Source organism: Mustelus asterias, chromosome 13, assembly GCF_964213995.1.
Source record: "Mustelus asterias chromosome 13, sMusAst1.hap1.1, whole genome shotgun sequence".
NCBI lineage: Eukaryota > Metazoa > Chordata > Chondrichthyes > Carcharhiniformes > Triakidae > Mustelus > Mustelus asterias.
In genome coordinates, this window is record NC_135813.1 from 95,745,969 (window position 1) to 95,771,453 (window position 25,485).

The 25,485-nt window shown below is 42.6% G+C and overlaps 1 protein-coding gene across 2 annotated transcripts in view; it reads left to right on the forward strand.

The window, feature by feature from the left end:
• The window catches only part of LOC144502907 (sodium- and chloride-dependent GABA transporter 1), a 105,976-nt gene that overhangs the window by 17,602 nt on the left and 62,889 nt on the right, over nt 1–25,485 (forward strand). For both annotated transcript variants that reach the window (XM_078227320.1, XM_078227319.1), the window contains exon 2: nt 21,557–21,691. In XM_078227320.1, coding sequence (XP_078083446.1) covers nt 21,557–21,691 — 135 coding nt within the window. The remainder of the gene's footprint in view (nt 1–21,556; nt 21,692–25,485) is intronic.

Below are 25,485 nucleotides of genomic sequence, written 5' to 3' on the forward strand. Positions count from 1 at the left end.
ACTACCCCAGAATCCAATGAGTTTTGATAAATAACCACTAATGCATCCGCTATTACCTCTGACATTTCTTTCAGTACCCTGGGATGCATTCCATCCGGGCCCGGGGACTTGTCCACCTTCAGTCCTGTTGGTCTACCAAGCACTGCCTCCCTGGTAACGTTAATTGTATTGAGTACCCCTCCTCCTACCAATCCTCTATCATTAATATTCGGTAAACTATTTGTGTCTTCCACTGTGAAGACCCACACAAAAAAACCTATTTAAAGTTTCAGCCATTTCCTCATTTCCCACTATTAAATCCCCCCTCTCGTCCTCCAAGGGTCCAACATTCACTCTTGCCACTCTATTCCTTTTTATATATTTGTAAAAGCTTTTACTATCATTTTTTTATATTTAGAGCTAGCCTAGCTTCATAACCTATCTTTCCTTTCTTTATCGCTTTCTTAGTTGTTCTTTGTTGTTTCTTAAAGTTTTCCCAATCTTCCGATTCTCCACTATTTTTGGCCACTCTGTACGCATCGGTCTTTAATTTAATACTCTCCTTAATTTCCTTCGTTATCCACGGCTGGTTATCCCTTTTCTTACAACCCTTCTTTATCACTGGAATATATTGTTGCTGAGTAGTTTCCCAACCACAGACGGTGTCTCTACAATCTTTTAAGAACAAGAACAATACAGCACAGGAACAGGCCCTTCGGCCCTCCAAGCCCGCGCCATTCCCTGGTCCAAACTAGCCCATTCTTTTGTATCCCTCCATTCCTGCTCCGTTCATGTGGCTATCTAGATAAGTCTTAAACGTTCCCAGTGTGTCCGCCTCCACCACCTTGCCCAGCAGTGCATTCCAGGCCCCCACCACCCTCTGTGTAAAATACATTCTTCTGATATCCGTGTTTAAACCCCCCCCCCCCCCCTCAAACCTATGACCCCTCGTGAACGTCACCACTGACCTGGGAAAAAGCTTCGCCACCATACCACCGACCTGGGAAAATTAATGTTCCCCCCCCCACCCACATTGTCTGTATCTTTAAGATCTGGTTGGCTGTAGGGATTCGCATTCTAATCAGTATTCTGTAACTTGATTTTGTGTCTCAATGCCCTGTTTGAGAGCAGATTTCCACTCCATCTGACGAAGGAGCAGCGCTCCGAAAACTAATGGTATTTGCTACCAAATAAACCTGTTGGACTTTAACCTGGTGTTGTTAAAACTCTTACTGTGACCTCCCCTCTGGCCAGGGAGGAATTAAAAGTTTGGGTCAGAGCCCCTGCAATTTCCTCCCTTGCCTCCCACAACAGCCTGGGATACAATTCATCTGGACCTGGAGAGTTGTCCACTTTCAAGCCCGCCAACATCTTGTCACTCCTTATGATATTCCCCAGAGCCTCAGTCTCTCGCCCCAAGTTCCATAACTACCACCTCATTCTCATGGATGAAAACAGATGTGAAATATTCATTTAACACCCTACCAATGTCCTCTGCCTCCCCCCACTGTTTCCCCCTTGGTCCCTAATTCCCTGGTTATCCTCTTCCCATTGATGTACTTATAGAATATCTTAGAATTTTCCCTACTTTTACCATCTGGAGACTTCTCATATCCCCTCTTTGCTCTCCTGATTTTCTCAAGTTCCATCCTGCACTTTCTGTACTCGAATAATGCCTCTGCAGACTTACTCTGCTTATACTTGTTAAAAGCCTCTCTTTTCCTTTATTGTATCCTGAATGTCTGTGGTCATCCATGGTTCTCTGGGTTTGTTACACCTTCCTATCTCCCTAGAGGGAACAGGTTGGGCCTGTACCCTCCCCATTTCATCTTTGAACTCCCGCCCCCCATCATCTACCTTGGCCAGATCCTGTCTAATTTTGTTAAAATCTACTCTTTCCCCCAATCCAAAACCTTTTTCTGCAACTTGTCAATTTCTTTGTTAAAGTTAAAGTTTATTTATTAGTCACAAGTAAGGCTTACATTAACACTGCAATGAAGTTACTGTGAAATTCCCCTAGTTGCCACAGTCCAGTGCCTGTTCGGGTCAATTCACCTAACCAGCACGTCTTTCAGAATGTGGGAGGAAACCCATGCAGACACAGAACGTGCAAACTCCACACAGACAGTGACCCAAGCTGGGAATCGAACCCGGGGCGCTGTGAAGCAGCAGTGCTACCGTGCCGTTATTTGTTACTTGTCCATAACAAATTTGAATTGAACCATGTTGTGGTCACTATCACCCAAATGCTCCCCCACCAACACATCAACCACCTGTCGAGCTTCATTCCCCAGAATTAGATCCAGCACAGCTCCTTCCCTTGTTGGATTCTCTACATATTGACCTAAAGTTTTCCTGTATACATTTTAAGAACTCTACTCCATCTAAGCCCTTAACATGATGGCTATTCCAATTAATATTGGGAAAGTTGAAATCGCCTAATATAATTACCCTCTTCTTAATTTTACACTCCTCTGCAAATTGCACCATTTGCTCTTCCATTTCCTGCTGCTATCTGGGAGTCTATAATACACACCTAGCAACATAGCTGTCCCTTTATTTTATTCCTAAGCTCTACCCACAAAGCTTCACTTGATGCCCCCACGAAGATATTATATCTTCTAACTGCCTCCTTAATTAATAATGCAATGCCTCCTCCTCTTTTACCACCTCCTATCTTGCCTGAAGATTCTATATCCTGGGGTGTTGAGATGCCAATCCTGTCCCTCACTCAACCATGTCTCTGATGGCTATTATATCATAGTTACACTTGCCAATCCTCACCCTTAACTCATCCGTTTTACCTTTAATACTCCTGGCATTAAAGTGGAGGTCCTCCAGCCTTGTCTTACTCCCTTGAAACTTACTATCACTGTATTCTCTTTGACCTGATTGCTTTGCTTTTCTGTTATGCTGTGTCCCTATTCTGCTAACAGTCTGGGTCCCCTCCCCCCTGCCAAAATAGTTTAAACTCTTCCGAACAGCACTAGCAAACCCACCAGCAGGGATATTAGTCCTGCTCTGGTTCGGATGTAGACTATCCTGCTTGTACAGGTCCCACCTTCCCAAAAAATGATCCCAGTGGTCCAGGAATCTAAAACCCACCCTCCTGTGCCAACTCTTAAGCCATGCATTCATCTGTGCTGTTCTCCTATTTCTGTATTCAGTAGCTCATGGCACTGGGAGTAATTCAAAGATTACAACCCGAGGTGTCCTGCTCCTTGGTCTATTGCCTAATTCCCTGAATTCTTGGTGCAAGACCTCATCCCTCTTTCTATCTGTCATTCGTACCAACATGTACCATAACCTCTGCCTTATCACCCTCTCCCTTCAGGATGCCCTGCAGCCATTTAGTGACACCCCAGACCCTGGCACTACTGAGGCACCATGCTATCCTGGAGTCTCTTTCACAACCATGTCATCCTGGAGTCTCTTTCACAACCATGGAAGCGCCCCGGACTATGGAGTCCCCAATGACAATTGCTCTTCTGTACTTTGACCCCCCCTCCCTGCTGAACAACAAGGCCAGCCGTACAGCCACAGGGGATTCCAACACTGATTGCCTGTCCTTTCTGGCAGTCACCCATCTATCTGTCTGCACCTTGGGTGTGACCACGTTTCTGTAACTCCTGTCTATGACTCGGCAATTACAGGTTGCCAACCTAAAAATGACTCCTTTATACTTACTCTTTTGATCTCCCGTAATGTTGAGAAATGGTCATTTCAGGCCAAGATTGGGGAAGTCCAAATCAAATTGGTCAACCTGAACCAGGTACTAGAGGGAGTAGGTGTTTAACTTTGCCACAATTGACATTTGGCCCTGATGGATTGTCCTGGACTTGCCAGTCCTAGACTCTGGCGTGAGCAACTGGGGGGGAACTATTTGATCTGCCCACTTGTGTTCCAAGAGGGTCACTTGACTTCACAGCCTGTGTTACCACAAGACTGCATACAGATGATGTTATTCCTTGTATTAGCTGCACTAGATCATCTAGCTAAGAAGGTGTAATTTAATTAAAATTCCTGGTTCCGCCTTCAAGGGTTTTGCAAGAGTAAATAAGGAGAAATGGCTGCCACTGGCATTTTGCAATAACATTTGGAAGATAATTGGCTGAGGGAGGAGACTTTTTTAATGCAGAGTTATGATCTGGGATGCACTGCCTGAAACAATGGTGGAAGTAAAATTAAACAGTAATTTACAAAAGGGAAATTGGACAAATACTTAAAGGAAAATAATTGCAGAGCTCTAAGGAACAAAACGTGGAGTTGGATTAATTTAATGGCACTTTCATAAAGCAGACACCGTTCCAATGGGCCAAATGAGCTCCTGTACTCTGACTCGAAGATCTTACTGAAATTCCACTGATCATTGACCTCCTCAATATTAAGCTTTGTGCACATGCACTTGAGTAACACTAAACAAAAAGTTTGGGTGCCTACATAGAAAAAATAAACATTCCCTTTCCTTTGGTGTCTTGAGACTCCTCTATAAGACTCCTTAAACATTCTTCTTATTACCATTTGGCTTACCATTCAGCAAATGGCTTTGAGAGACCCTGTCTTATGGCAATAAAGCATACTGGTTTCTTTACTACACTTTTATCCTCTGTATTTACCAATTTATTGACTGGAACAATTTTTCCTTTCTCTTTAGAACCACACTTTTCTATTCTTCCAGCACCCCTATGGGTTTACAAATGGAGACCTATTGCTCACTAACTGCATATAGCCACCTGCCAGACCACTGCTTTCCAAATCTTAGAAACCTTACAGTCCTCCAGGTGTGACCTAATAGCTATTGGGATGCTGTTTCAAAATACTTCCAGTATCATTAGCTGCATCTCATTCTCAAAATCCTGTTAAACGAATGTTTCATTTCGCCTTTTCTTCAAAGTCTGAAATTTCAACTGATGTGCTTCCGGTTTAAAGTTTATTTATTAGTGTCACAAGTAGGTTTACATTAACACTGCAATGAAGTTACTGTGAAAATCCCCTAGTTGCCACACTCCAGTGCCTGTTTTGGGACAGTGAGGGAGAATTTAGCACCTAATAGCACGTCTTTCAGACTGTGGGAGGAAACCGATGCACCCGGAGAAATCCCATGCAGACACAGGGAGAACGTGCAAACTCCGCACAGACAGTGAGCCAAGTCAGGAATCGAACCCCAGTTCCTGGTGCTGAGGCAGCAGTGCTAACCATCGTGCTATCGTACTGTGCCATCGATGGTTCTGTAAGATCCCGCTAGTGTAAATGGCAGCAAGATTTCGGCGAATGTTTCAGGCTGATAACCTTTCATCAGAACGGAGAAAAGTTAGTATTAAAGTTTAAATTTGTGTGCATTAGGTACCGTAGGTTTAACTACCTCATAATCTGAGGATTGTTCTCCGGAAAGGCTAGAATATACATTCATAGCCTTCCCGACCAAAACATTTTGCAAAATGGAAGTCCATGGGTCCCTTAACTTTGTAGCTGCCTTTTCAAACTTTATCTCAGTGGAGAGAAATTTTCTTTCAGCTGTCCTCGGTGAATTTAGGCACTGAGAAATTTTAATTAAAGCAATGGATGGGACTCCGTTCCTCATCTGAACTACTAGGGTGCAATCTTTCTGGCCTGCTGCACTGGTTGATAAGCAGAATGGGTGGAAAGATAGTGTGCGAGGCTTTGGTGCCAGGCACAAACTGGTCTCGTGCCGAAAGCCGTTTTGCTGGCGCGATTGGCTTCATGCCCTTTTTGGCTTAGCATGTCATTAACATTCCAGCCTTCTGGAAGTTTCCCCTCTTGTTGACAAGAAGTCTCACCAATGAGAATCGTTGGTCCCTATCCAACATGGACCAGATGCCCAGGCACTCTCTTTCCTGGCAAACAACAGAAAAATTGAAACCCTAGAACCTTCTCGAGCTCCACTGATCTCCATGACGACGTAGCCTTCCTGGGCTCACTGCTTTTAAATTAATTGTAGCTTTAACTCAAAACAACTCTTCTGGCCTGCATTTCTTTACAGACACTTCTCCAATTCACCAGCAAAAGTAAGCCGTCCTGATGTTTTATGACTTTGCCTTTCAACTATTCACCCCTCAAGTCAAAATGGCCACAGTTCAGCATGCTGGCGAAGTGGTAGAAATAAACTGCTCAGAATCCCTGATCACTCTTCAAGGGATTCTATGATTCTAAGGTATCTGAGCAGACAGTTGTGATCTCTCAACGCTTACCATCCATGGGAACATAGTTCAGAGTAGGCCATTTGGTCTCTCGAGCATACTCTACCATTCAATAAGATTATATGGTGCAAAAGGGCAGGATAAATGTGCAGAACCAGCACTTGTTGAAATCAAACATGCCATTAATCTGCCAACTCGAATGACTGGACACACCCTAGAAGAGTTGTAGGCTGGTGATGTCGCACCGATCAGCACTTGCATAACCACTGCTTGTTGAGTGGTGGTCCCAATTTGCCATTTTAAGTAATCAAAAGCCATCATTAGTGGTTGAGCTATGAATTTTTTTTGTGTAAATGCAATCTATTCCTTAATTCAAAGTTGTTTAATTGAAATTCAACAATTTAACACTAAATTCATACTTATTTACATTGGTTTACATTTACCAACAAATTAGCCATTGTAATGCCAGTTAAGGATTCCTACTTTTTTTAAGCCCTGATTTGTTTTGGTATATTCTAGGGATTTACTGACGGGGTGAAAGGAAATACTGTCCAGGCAATTGTTGCCAACCAAAATAAACTTTCACATTGTGAACAAGAAATACTTGCATTCAATCTTCTGGCACTGGAAAAGTCAGCATGTTTCATGCAGTAGTTTATTGCAAGTGTTTTTGAACTAGTTGATTTTTTGAAACCTTTTTGTTTCTTTGCTTGAAGCTGACAATTTGGGATTGCCGTGAGGAATTACTTTACATTATATGCTCTTCAATTTAGTTATCCCAATTGGTTCCACTCTGATCTCAACATTTTAAACTAGCCAGCAGAGATCACAATGTGTTGTGCTGTGATTGATTCCCAATCTTTTGCTGGTAGCTGGTACTTTGTGATCAGACCTAACTTGCTGTTCTTCCTTCCCTGCTGAATGGGAGCTCTCAAACTTTGGAGAATCATAAACCCAGTTAAATAACACTTGCTGCTATTGCCGAATGTAAATTGTATTGTCAGACCCTCCCTCTGCAGCCTGATAGTGGCAGAGGGCAAATAGCCGGACGACTTGCCTCCTTGATCACCCTCGGGGTCCAAGGTGCCAGGCCAGGGTCTCTTTTTATTCATTTGTGGGACATGGGCGTCGCTGGCTGGCCAGCATTTATTGCCCATCACTAGTTGCTTGAGGGCATTTGAGAGTTAACCACATTGCTGTGGCTCTGGAGTCCCATGTAGCCCAGACCAGGTAAGGGTGGCAGATTTCCTTCCCTAAAGCACATTAGTGAACCAGATGGGTTTTTCTGACAATTGACTATGGTTTCATGGTCATCTGTAGATTCTTAATTCCAGATACTTTTAATTGAATTCAAATTCCACCATCTGCCGTGGGGGGGATTCGAACCTGGATCCCCAGAACATTAGCTGAGTTTCTGAATTAATAATCTAGCGATAATACCACTAGGCCATCATCTTCCTGGGTCGGTGCAAGGATGTGAGGGGTCAGTGCGCTGTTGGCACTGCCAAGACATGTGGTCTGAAAAGTGTGATGGGTGGAGGGGATGCATAATTGGGGGTCTCAGGGGTGGGGTTGGGTCACTCTCATGCCACTGGTAGGGGGAGGGTGTGACCCATTATTTTGAGTGGTGGTAGGGAGGATGCCCCTCTTTGCTGGGTCCAGTGTGCCAAGCTCACACTGGTCATTACCAGCACCAAAGCCTACCCAGTGCCTTTCTCACTGGAGATGCAGGTGAACAGTAGAGAGCTGGTGATTGGACCATCAAACCCACTAATTGTATTGCAATTAGTGGGTTTGCATAATTATTGAGTTGCCACCTGCTATGGGTGAGATCCAGATTGGGACCTGCAAGCTGAGAGCATTGTGCCTGGTGCCAAACCTGTTCTTTGCCTGATTCTTGCTAGCAGGCTCGAAGAATCCCCCCTAACAGGAAAGGTGGGTCGCCCTTCCTTGTCGACTCCAGTGGACCTAATGAAGGTCATCAACACCCTAGAGGACTGTAGGCTGCTCTTTTTTGAGAGAGCTGACTGGTGACTTAACCTGAGGGTCACCACACCTTGGGTGAGATTTAAGGTTGCGAAGGCAGGGTGTTTTATGAAGACACAGCTGATACTGGAGTGAACCCGTGCTGTTGGTGTCACTCCATCATTTGTCCAGTCAACTGAGGCTTTCCCCTTGACCTAATAACAGGCTAGTGATTAGCACATAGACCTTGTTCTGATATTTTAACAATATAAAAACACTTCTAAAGCAAATTTTGCTCAATCATTGCTGTCCCAACATAGTTTTACTCCAATACCACGGCCAGTGGGATTGACCTGTGTTCTCCTATGTGAAGGAATATTATTATGGTTGGTGTATCTGGTAAACGAATAGCCCTGCCCCGTTGATTAGAAAAGTGACATTAAGATTTTTAGCTTCCATCTCCTTGACTGTTTTTCTTTCCCTTCTCTGTGCTGTGCAAAATGTTCAGATTAAGGAGCTGGCAGCTGATTTGGGCCAAGCCCTTGCTGTCCCTGGCAGTTTGCCAGGAAACTGAACGATTCAGCTGACTTCAACAACCAAAACCTGGTTCATGAGACACCTCTGGTCTCTTAACTGCGTTCTGTATGATAGCAGAATATGGTGCCATATATTGGATGGAATTTGTATGGCCTGGAGTATCACCCCACAGTCAAAATGACATTAAAATCACAATATAGCAACAGACTATTCTGCCCCAACAATTTGATACTAGTGTTTATGTTCCATGTGATCAGTAGTACTAATCCCAAGTACCTTTTCCTGTAACACTCTAACCCCAGCCCTTTTCCCTCAGCCGCCTATCTGATCTATATTTAATTGTTGACATGGTCTCTGTTCAGTTGCTTACTCCCAAAGGTGAATTCTACAGCTTCTCAAACTTTTGGATTTTTGAAAATAAAAGCAAAATATTTTGGAAGCTAGAAATCTGAAATGAAACCAAGTGCTAAAATTGCTCAGCAGGTCTGGCAGCATCTATGGACAGGATAACAGAGTTAACACGAGTCGAGTATGACTTTCTTGGAACTGGATTTTTTTTTTAAGTTTCTCAATTTTAGTCCTTGCCTTTTACAATTAATCTTCTGTGTCCCTTCAAAACCCCTCAGACTGCAAAGAATATATTTCTATCAATCCTGCCTAATGGTACTTTATCAAATTGGCCCATATTTAGTGAGAGCAGCTAAAGTTCTTCAATTTCTATATTTCTTCACACCAGGCCGTATCCTAGTCAATGTGGGCTGTATCTTCTCAACTGCCTCAATATCCTTTAGTGTCAAACTGAATTATACACATTATTGCAGTTGGGGGCTTAAGAATGTTTGTTTCATATGGATTCACCATTATGTCTTGACCATTGATTCTAAACCCTGCCATAAAAGTTAATATTCCATTAGTTTTTTGCAATTGTTTTACTTGTGTTATGCATATTTTAAGTGCCTTTTGAACTTGAAAGCCAAAGGTCCCTCTATCTTCCACATCGTCCACCCTGCCTCACTCATTGGAATAATTATTAGTATTTATTTAACCGAAAAGAACTACCAGATTTGCTGACATTGAATTTCATCTTGCTCAACCCATCATATTGTCTATTTCCCTTTGCAGTTTCCTCATTGCTCCGAATTATTTGCTATACCTCCTTTAATTTACTATTACCTTCAGATTTGAATGTCAGTTTGTCTAACTCTCTATCCAAATTGTGATAGTGTACCTTTAAGAATTTTTAAAAATCATAGCAAAGCCTTAGGTGATGTCATTGTGGGAGAAGTTTTTTTTTTCAACTTTCAGTTTCATTTTGGCTGCAGTGTTAGAATTAGAAGTATAGCTGAAAGAAGTCTTTTTCTCTTTTTTATTTTGGAAGTTTTACAAGTTAGCTGAAAGCTATCTTGTTGGCCATCCTGCAGTAAAGCATCTATATTTTGGGGAGCTGATCTGATTGCAAACTACTGAGTTTTCAAGATCACTTTAAATCAGCATTCAACCCAGGAAACTGGATTCCAATATTATGTGAGCTTGAACCTGTGCGGTGATGAATCTGTTTAGAGGGTTTTGCTTATTGGATGTTGGTTTTGATTGGAACTTCTGATATATATTATATATATTGGTCAAGGGTTGTACATTAGTGTGATTGTTTTATTTTATTTATAATTGTTTAAAGGTTCCTGCTCATTTTCTTACTATTCCTGTTTAACGATATTCTTAGATAAACTTTGTTTGAAAGCACCCTTGTATGTGTTTTCAATCAACTGAAGTGGAACATATTATGCTTATCCTAGCCAAATTCAAGATGCAAAACTTATGGTTCTGCCAACTTTCATAAAACACTTTAAGGTTTTGGCACTGACGCATTAAGTAGTGTATTTAGTGTGGGACATTTCAATCCATGTCCAACCACTCTGAAAAAGTGCCCTTAATTCCCACTTGGCTTACTCCCTTCCAACCAGTTCATAATCCAACTTGCCACCCTCCCTACTAATTCCATAGCCCTTAACTTTCTCTAATAGTCTGCAGCATGAATAGCTGTTGCAACAGCTTTCTGAAATTTCATGTCTTCATCTCCTTTGGCAGTCCCTCAGGGACGAGGGTGACTTGCTTCTGCTCTGGGGAGTTGGGTTCTGTGGAGCCTGAATAGTCCAATCCTGGAGCCCCAGACTCTGCGACAGGTTTAGCAGGTGGTGTTTGAGGTGGGTGGGCAGGACATTCTGGATTCTGTGCTATCTCCACTGTTTACACTTGGCCTCTGTGTAGTCCACTTGGTGATGCGTGACGTAATTGGTACCTTTGTGGATGCTTCTCCATTTTGAGTATGGCCAGGGACTTGATATTGGCCTGGGAAAGGACACTCACATTGATATGCCTATCCCACCAGTAGATTTGCAGGGGCAAGATTGGTGATATATCTCCAGGGATTTGGGGTGTCTGATATATTTGTCCTGAGGGGGGGGGAGGAGGTGATATTCCTAAAAACATTCAAGTCTCCTATAAATCTGAAAATGGGGTTGTTGCACACTGCCTTTTTGGACAAGTTCGTCACTGCAATCTTCCCACACTGTCAGCTTTTCTTACAGCTGGGAGATTTGCATGGGGGGTTGGAGCTTAAGGAAGTCGGCTGCAGCAGACTGACCCGTGGTGCCCCAATTTGACAATGAACCAAGAGACCTCCTGCTAATGCCCCCCCGCCCCCCAAAGATTGACTTCCCCGGAGGCATGTTCTCCCTCCACACCTACATGGATTGCTGGCAGTGGCATCAGGACCTTGCTGATGAGTCCCCTGGCACTCTTATTTTGCCAACCAGGCACTGCCAGGGTGCCATGTGGGCAGTCGGCCAAGCCCTGACCACCCAGGGGCTTCAATGGCTTCCTATTTTACCAGCACCCCCCCCCCCCGCCCCCTGGCCAACACACACTGTGGCGATGGTGAGACTAGACCAGAGGATAGCAAATGCAAATCAGTATTTCATCCACACCCATGATTTTCCTGGCTAGCATCTGCATACTGTAGCTCAATGACAGACATTGGCACAGTCTTGGTTCTGGCCTGGAGGCTTCAGTTTGAATAGTTTCCTGTTTTGTCCAGTTCAGGAAACAGAGAATCTGATGAAAGTGTGAGGACAATAATTTCTCTCCTCAATGTCAGTAAAACAAAGTTGATAGTCATCAACTTCAGGCAGCGTAATGGAGGGCATGCCCCTGTCTACACAGTAAGGAGCCTAACAACAGGTTAAAGTCCAACAGGTTTATTTGGTAGTGGGCGTTTGCTACCAAATAAACCTGTTGGACTTTAACCTGGTGGTGTTAGACTCCTTACTGTGTTTACCCCAGTCCAACACCGGCATCTCCGCATCCTGTCTACATCAACATGGGCAAAGTGGAAATGGTCAAGAGCTTCAAGTTTCTAGGTCTCCAGATCACCAACAACCTGTCCTGGTCCCTCCACGCTGGTGCTATAGTTAAGAAAACCCACCAACGCCTCTACTTTCTTGCAGAATGAGGAAATTTGGCATTTCCGCGATGATTCTCAGCAACTTTTTCAGATGCACCATAGGAGGCATCCTTTCTGGATGTATCAAAGCTTGCTATGACTCCTGACTAAGACCACAAGTGACTACAAAGGGTTATGAATGAAGCTCAGTCCATCATGCAAATCAGAAAAGCAGCCAGCATAATCGAGGACCCTGGACATTCTCTCTTCCACCACCTTCTGTTGGGGGGGAAAAAATACAAACGTCAGATCATGTACCAACCAATTCAACAGCTTCTTCCCTGCTGCCATCAGACTTTTCAATAGACCTACCTCATTAAATTGATCTTTCTCTACATCCTATCTATGACTGTAAAACTATATTTTGCACCCTTTCTCCCCAGTGTACTTTATGTACAATATGCTTTGTATAGCACACTGTATACCAATACACATGACAAATCAAAATGATTAGCTCCACTCCAGCGGGTACCTTCACGGTGATGAGGTGGAGTGTTACTGAGAAGAGGTTGGTATGATGGTACAGCCCTGTTTGACCCTAAAATCTTACAGATTATCCATATCTAGGACTAACCATATGAATACTACACATTGACTTGTAGCAGGTCAGAGGCTGGGAATTCTGTGGTTTTTGCTAGCATCCCATGAAAGAATTAGAGCTGGTTTTGTGTTACAACCTGAAATGTGTTGTACACATTGCTTTAAGGGAGCGTCCATTTTACAGCAATGTCTAGAACAGTGGTCCCCATCCTTTGACAACGCTCCTATTTTTTTTCTGAACTGCCCTCCAGCAAAATACTTTGGTGCAATTTTCAGTCTGTGTTCACTATCAGAAAATGGCGACATGGGTGGAAAATTGGGAAGTGTGGGTTTCCATGTTTTAGTGCAATGTAGATGCCAAAAATCGAACAAAATAATGCTAAGTGTTGATCGCTTCAGTAACTATTGCAAAACCTGGACCATTGACTTTGAAAAATGTAAACAATACAGTATAAATATAAACTGTATAAAGGGAACCTTGATTTCCTTTAAAAACATAGTTCACAAATTTATCCATCTTGTACAGATTGAATATTTTGAAATGTTTGTTTCTCCAGATACTTCCTGATTATTGGCAGTTTTCCAGCATTTTTCTTGGGTCAGATTTGCAGTATTTTGGTTTTGTATTAATGTTGAGTACTATAGCCTTGGGAGGAAATAGTATTCGAAATGCTAATCTCCTATCTAGGCATTAGCTAAATGTAACTACAGATACAAGTTATTGGCATGGTTTCAATGTTATGATTTTGTTTTCAGAACAGCATATGCTGGTTTTTAACTCTTGTCTGTCTCTCTCGAGTTCTTGTGCTCGTTGAGATTTTGCTGCTTCCGTGGAGCCTTTGCCTTCAGCTCCAAGTCCTGTTGTTCATGGGCCTGACCAACATAAACCTAAACACCATGTGTGGCCCTTTCCCAGCGTGTGCATGCATGGGAGGCCTGAGGTTCAGGTTTTGGAGAAGCTGAAGACATAGGTTATTTTTTAGTTTAATTACATGAAATGTTTGATAATTTGGAATACATTTTAATGGTACAGTTGGTTGTGGGAGGGGCACACTCCAATCAGGAACCACAGGCCTAGAATGCTAAAATTTCATAGAATCCCTACAGTACAGAAAGAGGCCATTCAGCCCATCAAGTTTGCACCGACCACAATCCCACCCAGGCCCTATTCCCATAACCCACATATTTACCCTGCCAATCCCCCTGACACTAAGGTCAATTTAGCCTGACCAATCAACATAACCCACACACCTTTGGACTGTGGGAGGAAACCAGAGCACCCGGGGGGGGGGGAAAACCCACACCGACACGGGGAGAATGTGCAGAGTCTGCACAGGCAGTGACCTGAGGCTGGAATTGAACCCAGGTCCCTGGCACTGAGGCAGCAGTGCTAACCACTGTGCCACCGTGCTGCCATTTTGGTCCGATCAAACATTGCATTGGAAAATGATGCCACCATTACTTGCAGGATAGAACAAGGCCTGGATAGAGTGGACGTGGAGAGGATGTTTCCACTAGTAGGAAAAACTAAAAGCTAAAGGAGCAATCCTTTAAAATAGAGATGAGGAATTTCTTCAACCAGAGTGGTGAATCTGTGGAACTCTTTGCCACAGAATGCTGTGGAGGCCAGGTCATTGAGTGTCTTTAAGATGGAGATAGGTTCTTGATTCATAAGGGAATCGGGGGTTATGGGGGGGGGGGGGGGGGAAGGCAGGAGAATGGGGATGAGAAAAATATCAGCTATGATCAAATGGCAGAGCAGACTCGATGGGCTGAGTGGCCTAATTCTGCTCCTATGTCTTATGGTCTTGTATTCAAAGCACTAATTACAAATCCTAGAAGGAAGCCATTCAGCCCATCAGCCTGTGCTAACTCTTCAAGATTAGTCCCGCAGCCTGCTCTGTATCACATCTCCAAAATTTTCTACTACTTTTGTATCCCGTGCATGCAATTTAAATAACAAATGTTAAGTTTGTAATTCTGCCACTGAAGGGAGGAAGGTATGAGGAAGAAGCAGTGTTCCAAAACATTAAATTCTGCACCCTCTCTTTTCCTTCTCTACGTACAAAATGCTTTGTATAGTGTGCAAGAAACAATACTTTTCACTCTTCCATGTGACAATGAATCATTTAGCTGCTGCACCTTCCTCAGTCTGATTTCTTGTGTAATGGTACTGCATTTTTGCAATTTTAGCATAGAGAAAGGAAGGAGTTGCAAATGGTGTACAAAAGCTGTAAGTTATAAGATGATTCCCTTGGCATTTTGTAGCAAATCTGTCAATGATTTATTTTAAAAATTCAACATTTACACTTACAAACACTAAGCAAAAATTCCCTTAAATCTCCCTTTTTTCCCCCATCTGTTAACATATGCAAAGAATGAGCTTTGCTCCTTTTTGCTGAGAAGTGGTTTTATAATGGCCTGGATTTTGAAATAGAGTCTCAGCACACATTGCTAAAAGCGTCAATCGGACTGTCCACTTTAGTGACCGCATTTACATTGAAATGCAGTGTTTCATTTCCCTGCTTCTCCAGAAACTCTGCTATATCAATATCTCATTGTGAGACTTCATATTCAAATACATGGAACAGCATAGAAGTTAATGTACTTGTGATAAAACATGCTAGAAAAATTGGGGCTTGTCCAATCCAATGTGTGAATATGTTTAACTAGGTGGTGATTCTTAATAGTTGCCAAATAACCCCTTGTCACTCAAAAGGCTTTTCATTCATCTAGATTTTAGATTATTGGGATTGAAAAGAAATAGAATTTAAAATGTTAACTTTTATCTCCCAATCCCCTCTTTCCCTCTGAATTTTGCTGTCCAGCCATGACTTGGCATTTAATAAAATACCCTAACTGGCACACCTCATCAAGTTCCCCTTAACTAAACAGATTAAGAATATGCCTATGGATTGCTCCAACACAGGTCTATTGGCCAGTGTATGTTTGAAGTGCTAATATCTGTCGTTTACTGTTTGGACTATTTTTTCTGAGTTGTGCCATCTGATTCTGTTGAACCAGTCACAATGTGAACAGGTCAGAATGCACAGGCAGTGTTCCCACTCCTATTTTGATGGTCTATGAAGATAGAAGAGATGAGGATAAACTGCATAAGACTGATTTATTTATTAGTGTCACAAGTAGGCTTACATTAACACTGCAAAGAAGTTACTGTGAAATTCCCCTAGTCGCCACACTCCAGTGCCTGCTCAGGCACCTAACCAGCATGTTTTTCAGATTGGGAGGAAACCCACACAGACACAAGGAGAACATGCAGGTTCTGCACAGACATTGACCCAACCTGGCACTGAGGCAGCAGTGCTTGCCACTGTGCCACCCACGTGTAGTATTTTTAACTGGTAATGAGCAACAAGAAGCTTCAGTTATAAGGAGGCTTGTTCTCTCATTCATTCTCACTTTCTTCCATCCTGCAATGTTAACAAGCACACTCATGCCATAAACTGACAGTAATGGTGTTTGATTTTTAGACCAGTTATGGTCCAAATTAGTCAGTCTAACACAAATACCATATCATATTGACACAATCTCTATTATATCTTTCTTGTTCAAGGCCACTAATCTAAGCACAGTCTGAATTATGGCATGAGCAAATCTCCAGAATTGTTTTATCGTACCTGCAGTGCAAAGTCACTTTTCTTTTAAGTTTTTGAAATGTTTCCGAGGGTTCTGTTTGACTGCTTGTGTCTGGAATCATTAAAGTGTTGAAGGAACTCACTGACCCACCATGTTTGTGTCATCAATTTAAAGTTAGTAATGAGCCAATCAGACCAGTCGGCTCCAAAGTAATGTTACAATTTCGACAGCCTACCTGTTGTGCAACTTCTACTTCATCCAGTAACAAAGATGCAGCATGCGCTCAATGTCTATACTGCTCTAAAGCAGGTGTTATGCTGCATTGTCAAACCAATCCTTGTAGGATAATATAAGTTGTCCTGTTCTATAGCTGTTGAGCCTAATCAATATAGTTCATATGCAGCAAATCATTCATTTTTGGTGTCTTTTTTGGATTTTCTATTGGGCTAATAATGACACTCCTGTGGTAACTGCTACAATCACACAGTTGCCGACTCATGCTATTTGAATTCTAATTTGCTGCTGATGCAAATTGCAGAGTCATTCTGACTTTGAGTTTTGGTTGCAGATTAAATGAAGCAAGAAGACATTTTGTTACGATCTTTAAAAGAATTCCACACATCTAGTTTTTAAACTAGCTTTATTGTGTAATGGTGGTTTGTGGCAATTGTCTCAAGGGCAACATAGCAAAGTAAAGGTCGCCTGGCTTGGGGGACTAATCTGAGGTGCAGAGTGGGTAATCACCCCAAGAAGTGGCGTCCTCTGATTCTTGGGTTAGAGATATGTAGGGGGCTGTGTGGTTGCTGAACAGTTCGTAATTCTTTGGGCACAGCAGTAAACTGCATTTCCCAAAAAAAGTGAGGTTTTGAGGAAGGAAACGACTGAGCAAAAGTACAGCAATGTGATGCCCGTTTATCTCAAACTTGACAAAAACCAACGGTTGGTGTGTGGGTCTGACAGTGAGGTGGAACCCCCCCACCACACATTCTGTGTGGAATTTTCCCATCCCCGCCACCATGGGAATCATAGATGGGGGGAACCATGCAAATGTCCATTCACCTTGGGTGGGGTTTTCCAGGCTTGGGGCAAGCGCAGCTGGAAAATCCCTCTGTCATGTACTGTCCCTCACTCAGCTCATTTTCTATTTGCTCCCTTTTTAAACTCAAATGTTGACTCCTTTTGCTGATTTCTAAAACTCCAACAGGTTCACTACTGTTCTTCATAGCATTGTAATTATTTTAATCTAATATTCTTCATTTTTAGTCAGCCATAAATGCATTGCTTGTCCCATGATGTTTTTATTGCTCAATGGAATGCACTCCCCTCTGTACACGCACATCTTCCATTCCAAACTTGACCTTGCTCTCCCTCCCACCCCCCCCCCCCCCCCCCTTGGAGAAGAAAATTGAGACTGCCTGTGATTTGGGAAGTCCTAGAGGTTTACAGCATGGAAACAGCCCCTTCGGCCCAACTTGTCCATGCTGCCCAGTTTTTTACCATTAAGCTAGTCCCAAATGCCTGCTTTTGGCCCATATCCCTCTATATTCCAATCTTATCCATGTAACTGTCTAAATGCTTTTTAAAAGACACAATTTTACCCACCTCTACTACAACCTCTGGCAGCTCATTCCAGACACCACCCTCTGTGATTCCCCTACCTTTGGGAAAAGATGTTGACTATTTTATAGACCTCTAAGATTGTCCCTAAGCCTCTTATGCTCCAGAGGAAAAAAGTCCCAGTCTATTCGGCCTCTCCTTATAACTCAAACCAAGTCCTGGTAGCATCCTAGTAAATCTTTTCTGCACTCTTTTTTTTTTTTCTTCTAGTTTAATAATATCCTTTCTATAATAGATGACCAGAACTGTACACAGTACTCAAAGTGTGGCCTTACCAATATCTTGTACAACTTCAAGACGTCCCAACTCCTGATATTCAATGTTCTGACCAATGAAACCAATCATGCCGAATGCCGCCTTCACCACTCTGTCCACCTGTGACTCCACTTTCAAGGAACTATGAATCTGTACCCCTAGAGCTCTTTGTTCTATAACTCTTCCCAATGCCCTGCCATTAACTGAGTAAGTCCTGGCCTGGTTCGATCGACCAAAATGCATCACCTAGTGTTTATCTAAATTAAACTCCATCTGCCAATCATCAGCCCACTGGCCCAATTGATCAAGATCCCATTGCAATCCTAGGTAACCTTCACTGTCCACTAAGCCACCAATCTTGGTGTCATCTGCAAACTTGCCTACCATGCCTACTAAATTCTTATCCAAATCATTAATGTGAATGACAAATAACAATGGACCCAGCACCAATTCCTGAGGCACACCGCTGGTCACAGGCCTCCACAATTTGAAATACAACCCTGTCGTCAATTTTGTACCCAATTGGCTACCTCACCCCGCATTCCGTGAGATTTAACCTTATGCTACAACCTACCATGCGGTACCTTTTTAAAAGCCTCACTAAAGTCCATGTAGACAATGTTGACTGCACTGCCCTCCCTCATCGACCTTCTTGGTTACCCCTTCAAAAAAACTATTAAATTTGAGACATTATTTTTCCACTCTAAGCTATGCTGGCTGACTGTCTCTAATCTGTCCTTGCCTCTCTAAATACCTGTAGATCCTGTCCTCTGTTCTGAGCATCTCTCTCTCTTGTATGCACCCACCAGTCTTGCGCTCACGCACTCTGTTGCACTTGTGTGCCCTAGCACGCTCCATCCTGCCTCCCCTAGCATAGCCAGTTCCTGGGAAGGGTCATTTACACCCAAAGCGTTATTCTGTTTTCTTCCCTTTTCTATAGATGCTGCCAGATCTGCTGAATTTTCTATCTTTATCAGATTTCCAGCATCCACACTTTTTTTACTTGAGGCTTTAATGGAAGGTTGAGTGTTCATTCATTTGTCTGCCACATTGAGTTTTGACCTCTTTTTTTTTTTTGTCCAGCATTAAGTAAGGAAGCAGGCAGTCTGGAAATTCTATAGCCCTTTGGGAATGGGATGCAAGCATTGCTGGCTGGGTTAGCATTTATTGCCCTTGAACAGAGTGGTTTGCTGTGGCCATTTCCGAGTGCATTTGAGTCAATCACATTGCTGTGGGTTTGGACTCGCATGTAGGCCAGACCAGGTAAGGATGGCAAATTCCCTTCCCTAAAGGACACTAGTGAACCAGATGGGTTTTTATGACCATCAACAATGGTTTCATGGTCATCATTAGATCTTTAATTCCAAATTTTATTTTATTGAATTCAAATTTCACCATCTGTGGTATGATTTGAATGTGGGTCCCCAGAGCATGACTGAGTCTCTGGATTACTAGTTCAGTGACAATACCAATACACCATTGCCTTGGCAAAATACCACAAGTTTTACCCAAGTTGAGGCTCATGGGTTGGGGTAATATAGGCATGAATGGAAACTGGTTAATGGACAAAATGCAGAGAGTGGAGATAAAAGGACATGTTTGAGATGATGGTGGGTTGCTGCAAGTATTAGTGCTGGGGCCTCAGCTATTTGCAATCCATATTAAAGACGTAGATGAAGGGACCGAGAGTATTGTATTCAAATTTACTGATGATCTCAGTCGAAGAGATGTACAGCACAAAAACAGGCCCTCCAGCCCAACTCGCCCATGCTGACCAGGTTTCCTAAACTGAACTAGTCCAATTGGCCTTTGTCTTTTAAAGATTGTAATTGTACCTGCCTCTACCAACACCTCTGGCAGCTTATTCCATAAACGCACCACCCTCTGTGGAAAAAGTTGTCCCCCAAGTTCCTTTTAAAGCTTTCCCCTCACCTTAAATCCACATGCCCTCTAGTTTTGGGCTCCCCTACCCTGGGGAAAAGACCTTGGCTATTCATCTTATCTATGTCCCTCGTGATTTTATAAACCTCTAAGGTCACCCCTTATCCTCCAATGCTCTAGGGGAAAAAATCCCAACCTCCTTATAATTTAAACCTTCCAGTCCCGGTAACGTCCTTGGAAATCGTTTTTGCACCCTTTCCAGCTTAACATACTTTCTATAGGAGGATCAGAAGTCCTCCAAATGTGGCCTTATCAATGTCTCCTGTACTCAGTGCTCTGACTGATGAAGACAGGTGTGCCAAATGCTGCCTTCACCACCCTCTACCTCCCTCTCGGGGAGCTATGTACCTGTACTCCTAGATTTCTTTGACAACACTTCCCAGGGCCCTACCATTAACTGTGCAAGTCCTGCCCTAGTTTGTCTTGCCAAAATGCCACACCTTGCATTTATCTGAATTAAAATCCATCTGCTATTCATCAACACACTGAAGGTCAGTAGGACAGTAAGCTGTGAAGCAAACGCAAAGGCATTAAGGTATAAAATGCATTTAATGTGGAGAAATGTGAGGTTACTCTGATAGCAAAAATAGAGCATTTTATTTTTTTAAATAGAACCTTTTTAACAATATTCTGAGATTTTGGTGTTCTCGTACGAGAAATACAAAGTTAGTATCTAGGTAACTGCAGTGAGGAAGGCAAGTGGGCTGTTTACTTTTAATACAATTTTACAGTACAAAAATGAGGAAGTTTGTGGCTACAGTTGGGTTGGGCTTTTGAGACCATCAGGAGTGGAGCAAAATTTTTTTTGGCCTCCTTACTGGAGGATACATTCATCATTTTGAGGCGGTGCAGCAAAGGTTCACGATTTATTTCTGGGATGAGTGTCCTGTGATGAGGTTGAGTTGTACTCTCTGGAGTTTAGAAGAATGAAAGGTGATCTTATTGAAACACAAGATTGTGAGGGGGCTTCACAGGTTAGTTGCTGAGTGGTTATTTCAAATGGCTGGAGATCAAAGCTCTGAAAAAGTAACCGACCTGAAATATGAACCCTCTTTTTCTCTCTCCTCAGATGCTGCCTGTCCTGCTGAGTATTTCCAGCGTTTTGTTTTCATTTTGGATTTCCAGAATCAAAAGTATTTTGAGTTTGTATTAGTAGACAGTGGAGTTGATGGGAGTGTTTGAGGCCTATTGGTTCATTTTTTTTCCCCCCAATAGTCAGCAATGGGAAATTATAAGCTGTTACAGAAGTAGTGAAGAGCTAGAACTGGCTATTATCAATATGCTTTTTGATCCTATGTCTTCCAATAATGTTGCCAAGGCATAGTAAGTAGCCATGGATGAATCGATGGCCAAAGCTGTCTGCAAACACTGAGCTATTGATTTCAGTGGCCTAACCAAACCCCAGATCAGTCTCCTGCTTTTCTCAAGCATGTTGTTTTTTAACATCTGACTTTTTTTTTTCTTGCAGGTGCCTTCCTCATTCCGTATCTGATCATGTTGTTGTTGTGTGGGGTTCCGCTGCTCCTCATGGAATTCACCATCGGCCAGTTTACGTGCTTGGGTCCTGTCCATGCCTTGGCAAAGCTCTGTCCTCTTCTGAAAGGTTTGTTCTTGCCTGTTACTGCAATATTACTACAGTAAAACTCCTCCAATTAGAGCTCCTTCTGTAATGAGAGCATCGGCTCATCTCTGATTGTTATTAAAATTGGTTACAAATGCTGGAGGTAGATTTTTCTCCATACTATTAACTGAACTTGCTGAAACAATTTGCATTTTATGTTCCTTTCAACATAAAATGTCCTAAAGTTCTTTGCAGATGAAAGTGTAATTCCTCAGTGGTGATCATTGACCGAATCTCTTATTTATTTATTAAAATGAACTTCTTCAATCGGATCATTTTAATTTTATCTCTAGGTACATGCTATTGTAATACGTGCCATTAAACTCCTGACACCATCATTGGTATTTTGAAAGATTGATTCTTGATGCCAAAGCTGCTTGTTTTTATTTAACATTAAACTGATGAGGGTTTTGTAATGAAAATGGTCTGCATTAATGGAGCATTCTTTCTTGAATAAACTTTGAGGAGGATAGAACTCTGTGGCTACGTATCACCTTTGAACAGAGATGCCCATTTGGTTCCTCTCAGCATAAATCTCAGTTGGTTACTCATTCCCAAACCCAAATGTGAGTTCTAGCCCTGCTGTTGGATAATTTGTTGCCTAATAAAGCTGAATTAAGTGCAGACCTTGGAACACCAGTTTTGTGGTTTCACCTTTATTAAGCTCAGTGTGAAGAGAAGTTACTCGAGCAGAATACAATCTTGTGTTATCACCCACTGATCAGGTATCACATCACAGTTTATTTACTCAGTCAATGACTTCTGATAAGTACCTTACTTTTCCCTATTAGCTCCCTTTTGTCATGAGGTCTGTGATGCTTCCTGTGGATCAGCAACTTATCTCCACACCTGAACAGGCATTTCATCATGAACAGCTTCCTGCTCTGAACTTCAATTTGTCTATTCAATTGTGGTTAGAGCTCCTATCTCGAACCTTCTCCCTGCCTTCCATGTTTCAACATTCCTTTCTTTGTTCAGAAGAAAGGTTCATTTGGAATTAATCAGCAGTCCAGCCTTTCCAATTGCCTCTCCTCCTTGGTTACTCATTTATATTGACTTGTCTATCCAATTCTCATCTTGGATACACTTGTGGAGTAGGCACGTCATGATCATTCTGATGGCTAATACTACTAATCAAGTAACTAGTAGTCCCATTAGGGCCAGTCTAGCCCAGGGATGTAATTCTACACTTGCTATCTCCCACTGTTCATGGTTTCCTTTTTCATGGTTTTTGTAAGGTTCCTGTTCTGTGGGCTGTGGATTTCAGACAGGGGGATAAAGGAGGTTATCGAATGCCTGACTTGCAGGATTGCTTTGTCTCATTTCTTTTCCTCCTGCAGTTTGACTTGATAAGTTACATTTTATGACGGTGCACCAGAATCTTATCACCAATTTTGATTTTCTTTTTCTGTTGGAAACCTTCAGAATTGGTGTTTTTGACATGGGTATCTTGTCAATCCAAGAGTCATAAAGGCAACTGTTGTGGTCGTGTGGTATTTTCTCCTACCTTTTGTATTATTGGCTTGTTCCTCTTCCCAGAATCCTAGACTCCTCTTACAATTGGGTGATTCCTTGTCAACTGTGAACCTGCAGGCTGGAGTGGCACATTACTCTATCACGTCCAAGTGGTCCCCTCTTGGGGATGTGGCTTTGCATGATCGGTGCTATTCACATTCTGTCCTTCATTATCATATATTTTCTGTACCTGGCCTATTCTAGAGTCTTCAGTTACTGATGGACTCTTCCTGGTACACTTTCCAAAGTTGGCTTTGGTTTTTTTTTATGGAGGTTCATGTTCTTATCCACACCCTCCTCTCATTGGGCCAAGAATACCATATGTAATCACTGTCCTCATTCCCACCAAACAATTTCTTTAATTGCTGTACATGGATAAAGGAGGGGATAATTTCCAGAACACCTAGTCTTTTTTTTGAAGCACATTAACCACAGTGATGCCTTGAGTAAGATTTTGGTTCTGGTTGGCCTGTATTATTTCATCAATTGCATCTTGACCCTTTAAGATTCATTTCTAATTCCTCATTGAACAACAGTGTATTCTGATGCTCCTTCCTTCATTTTGGGCAACAATCTTTTTTCAATTGGCTCCTCTTTACCTCATTCTCCTGCTACATGTTTGCTCATCTTTCTCTGCCGTTGACTCATGTTCCTGATTTACGACAGGAAATTCTTTTACTAATTCTTCTATCATTCTGTTTGTCAATTGTGAATAACTTGGTATTCCATTGATATATTCAAGCTCTTGTTTAATACAACAAGTGAAAACTGAATGTATACATCATAAAATATGGTTCCTGATTTCTAGTCCATTGATGGGGTTATTTAGTAGGACTGGACAAGTGGGTTCTTTCTCTTGACTCTATCATTCATTTGTTCCAACACAATCTTTTTTTGAGGATTTCACTGTTTTATATTCCTGTTCTGTCATCAACATGCTTCACTTTTTTTCTTTCCACTAGTCACCTCCATATTTGACTATTGTTTACCTGTGAACACAAGACCAACTGTTACAGAATAGTAACAGCACAGAACAATGTCCAGGTCTGCCAGTTCCCTGTTTATAAAAAAAAAACTGCTGAGCTAGTCCCACTCCCATGCCTTTTCCCCATAGCCTTGCAAGATTCTCATCAAATAATGATTCAGCTCCTTTTTTTAAAAAGTGAATCAGCCTCCAATGCAGTGTCCAAATGTCCAAGTCCCTTTTGTTTCTCTGGTTCTCGACCCTTGGGAACTCGATGCATTCTACGCCCGTTTCGAGCAAGAGGTCAGCGAGAGCACATCTTCTGCCCCAGAAGGCTCAGCTGAACCAGTATCTGAGGTCACCATCACAGACGTTGGATCAGTTGTCTTGAAAGTAAATCCACGGGAAGCAATTTGCCCGGATGGGGTACCCGGACGAGCACTCCGATCCTGTGCAGACCAGCTGGCAGGGGTATTCGCATGCATCTTTAATCTCCCCTTTACACCAATCTGAGGTACCTACCGATTTTCAAGAAGTTGACCATCATTCCTGTACCAAAGAAAAGCCAGGAAGCGCACATTAATGACTATCGTCCCGTGGCTCTGAAATCCATCATTCTGAAGTGCTTTGAAACATTGGTTATGGCACAAATCAATTCCGGCCTCCCTGATTGTCTGGGTCCACTACAGTTCGCCTATTACTGAAACCAGTTCACAGCAGACGTCATCTCTCTGGCCCTAAACTCAAGGCTGGAACACCTAGATAACAAAGACACCTATGCCAGACTCCTATTGATTGACTACAGCTCAGTCTTCGACACCATTATTCCCACAAAACCCATCTCCAAACTTTGAGGCCTAGGGCTCAGCTCCTCTCTGCGGCTGGATTCTGAACTTCCTAATCCACAGACTGCAATCTGTAAGGATAGGCAACAACACCACCTCCATGATCATCCTCAACACCGGTGTCCCGCAAGGCTGTGTCCTCAGCCCCTTACTATACTCTTTGTACATCTATGACTGTGACCAAATTCCCTTCCAACCTTTGCTGATGACACCACTGTAGTGAGTCAGATCTCAAACAATGAGACAGAGTACAGGAAAGAGGAACTGGTGCAGCAACAATCTCTCCCTCAGTGTCAGTAAAATGAAGGAAATAGTCATCAACTTCAGGAAACGTAGTGGAGGATGTGCCCCTGTCTACATCAATGGGGATGAAATGGAAATGGTCGATCTTCCAGTTTTTTAGGTGTCCAGATCACCAACAACCTGTCCTGGTCCCTCCAAGCAGATGCTAT